This window comes from Notothenia coriiceps, unplaced genomic scaffold (genome assembly GCF_000735185.1).
Source record: "Notothenia coriiceps isolate Sejong01 unplaced genomic scaffold, NC01 NC01_scaffold00015108, whole genome shotgun sequence".
NCBI classification, from domain to species: domain Eukaryota; kingdom Metazoa; phylum Chordata; class Actinopteri; order Perciformes; family Nototheniidae; genus Notothenia; species Notothenia coriiceps.
Genome location: NW_011347809.1, coordinates 2,828 through 4,266, shown reverse-complemented (window position 1 = coordinate 4,266; position 1,439 = coordinate 2,828). Strand labels below are relative to the sequence as shown.

Below are 1,439 nucleotides of genomic sequence, written 5' to 3'. Positions count from 1 at the left end.
GAGATGTGGTGGAAACTTACTAGATGTTGGGGGAGATGGTGGACACTTACTAGATGTTGGGGGAGATGTGGTGGACACTTACTAGATGTTAGGGGAGATGTGGTGGAAACTTACTAGATGTTGGGGGAGATGGTGGACACTTACTAGATGTTGGGGGAGATGTGGTGGACACTTACTAGATGTTAGGGGAGATGTGTGGACACTTACTAGATGTTAGGGGAGATGGTGGACACTTACTAGATGTTGGGGGAGATGTGGTGGACACTTACTAGATGTTAGGGGAGATGTGGTGGACACTTACTAGATGTTAGAGGAGATGTGGTGGATCTTGGAGCAGTTCTTGTCAGCCACCACCATGCCCTCAGTGGCTCTGGTGTCAGCTCCCAGGATGACGCCATCCTTCAGAGGGAAACACAAATTATATTTTACACGCAAAGTAAAACATATGTCTTCTAATAACTAGCCTAGCTGCTGACAGCCACTGGTTTGTTCTAACATGTTAACTTAGTTAGGTGACTGAGTGAAATTTAGACCGTGGTATAATAACTAGAATTACCAACCACTCAGGGTGTCGCACCCCTTAAAGCTGACCTATAGATGCATATCTTCTTAAAGCATTTACTAAAAAACTACTTCACAGGTGATGATTTAGGGACTGACTAACTAATATGAACAAACTATCAGCATCAGTGCTTTAGAAGACTAAAGTCTTACTACATGTTAATCAGTATGTCACTCACCTTAAAGACGATACCACAGATGGTTGTTCCTGTCTTCCTGGCAGTAGGCAAGCTGCTTCCCACTTTGTTAGCCTCACCTAACAGATATGCATTTCTGAAAAAGATAAAAAGCACATGTATAACTCAGTCGCTGTAAAAACAACAGTTCTCTTGATAACCTGAGGCTACAATGGCCATGTCATTTTAAAAGTCTGTCGGCTGCTCAATTCCCTTAAACTACCTTTGCTTAATGGCAGGTCATCAATTGCTTTGTGTGCCTGAGTAATGGTACACCTGTTTTGGAGCAGTTTTCATAATCTTATTTTGTAAAATAACTGCCTAATAGCATTTTTTTGTACATGTCTGTTGATTTTTCATACTACATAATATACAGTGATGTTTGGTTTTTTAAGTGCCTGCTGTTCTGAACCAATATACTTGTCAAAATCTAACATTCCCAAAATTAAATTATGTACATATATTAAGTGTAAAACTACATACAAACAATTGAGCGCTTTACCAAATCAAAAACTCCTAGTACACGTGAAGCCAATTGTATAACTGTCTAAACTGCTGCACCTTGTTACTTAGCACTTGCAGAGTTGGAAGAAGTGAAGTACCAGAGTGTAGGAATACTCTGTTACAGTAAAAGTCCTGCATTCAAAATGTTCCTCAAGTAAAAGTAGAAAAATATTATCATCAAAATATAGTGAAAGTAGC

The 1,439-nt window shown here is 39.7% G+C and overlaps 1 protein-coding gene across 1 annotated transcript in view; it reads right to left on the bottom strand.

Moving 5' to 3' along the window:
* Positions 1–206: 206 nt before the first annotated feature.
* LOC104948789 (proteasome subunit beta type-7-like) overlaps positions 207–1,439 on the bottom strand; it is a 2,161-nt gene continuing 928 nt past the window's right edge. The window contains exons 2-3 of the mRNA XM_010775014.1: positions 741–834; positions 207–399 (exon numbers count right to left, since the gene is read on the bottom strand). Of these exons, the coding sequence (XP_010773316.1) occupies positions 301–399; positions 741–834 (193 nt within the window). The 3' untranslated portion in view covers positions 207–300. The remainder of the gene's footprint in view (positions 400–740; positions 835–1,439) is intronic.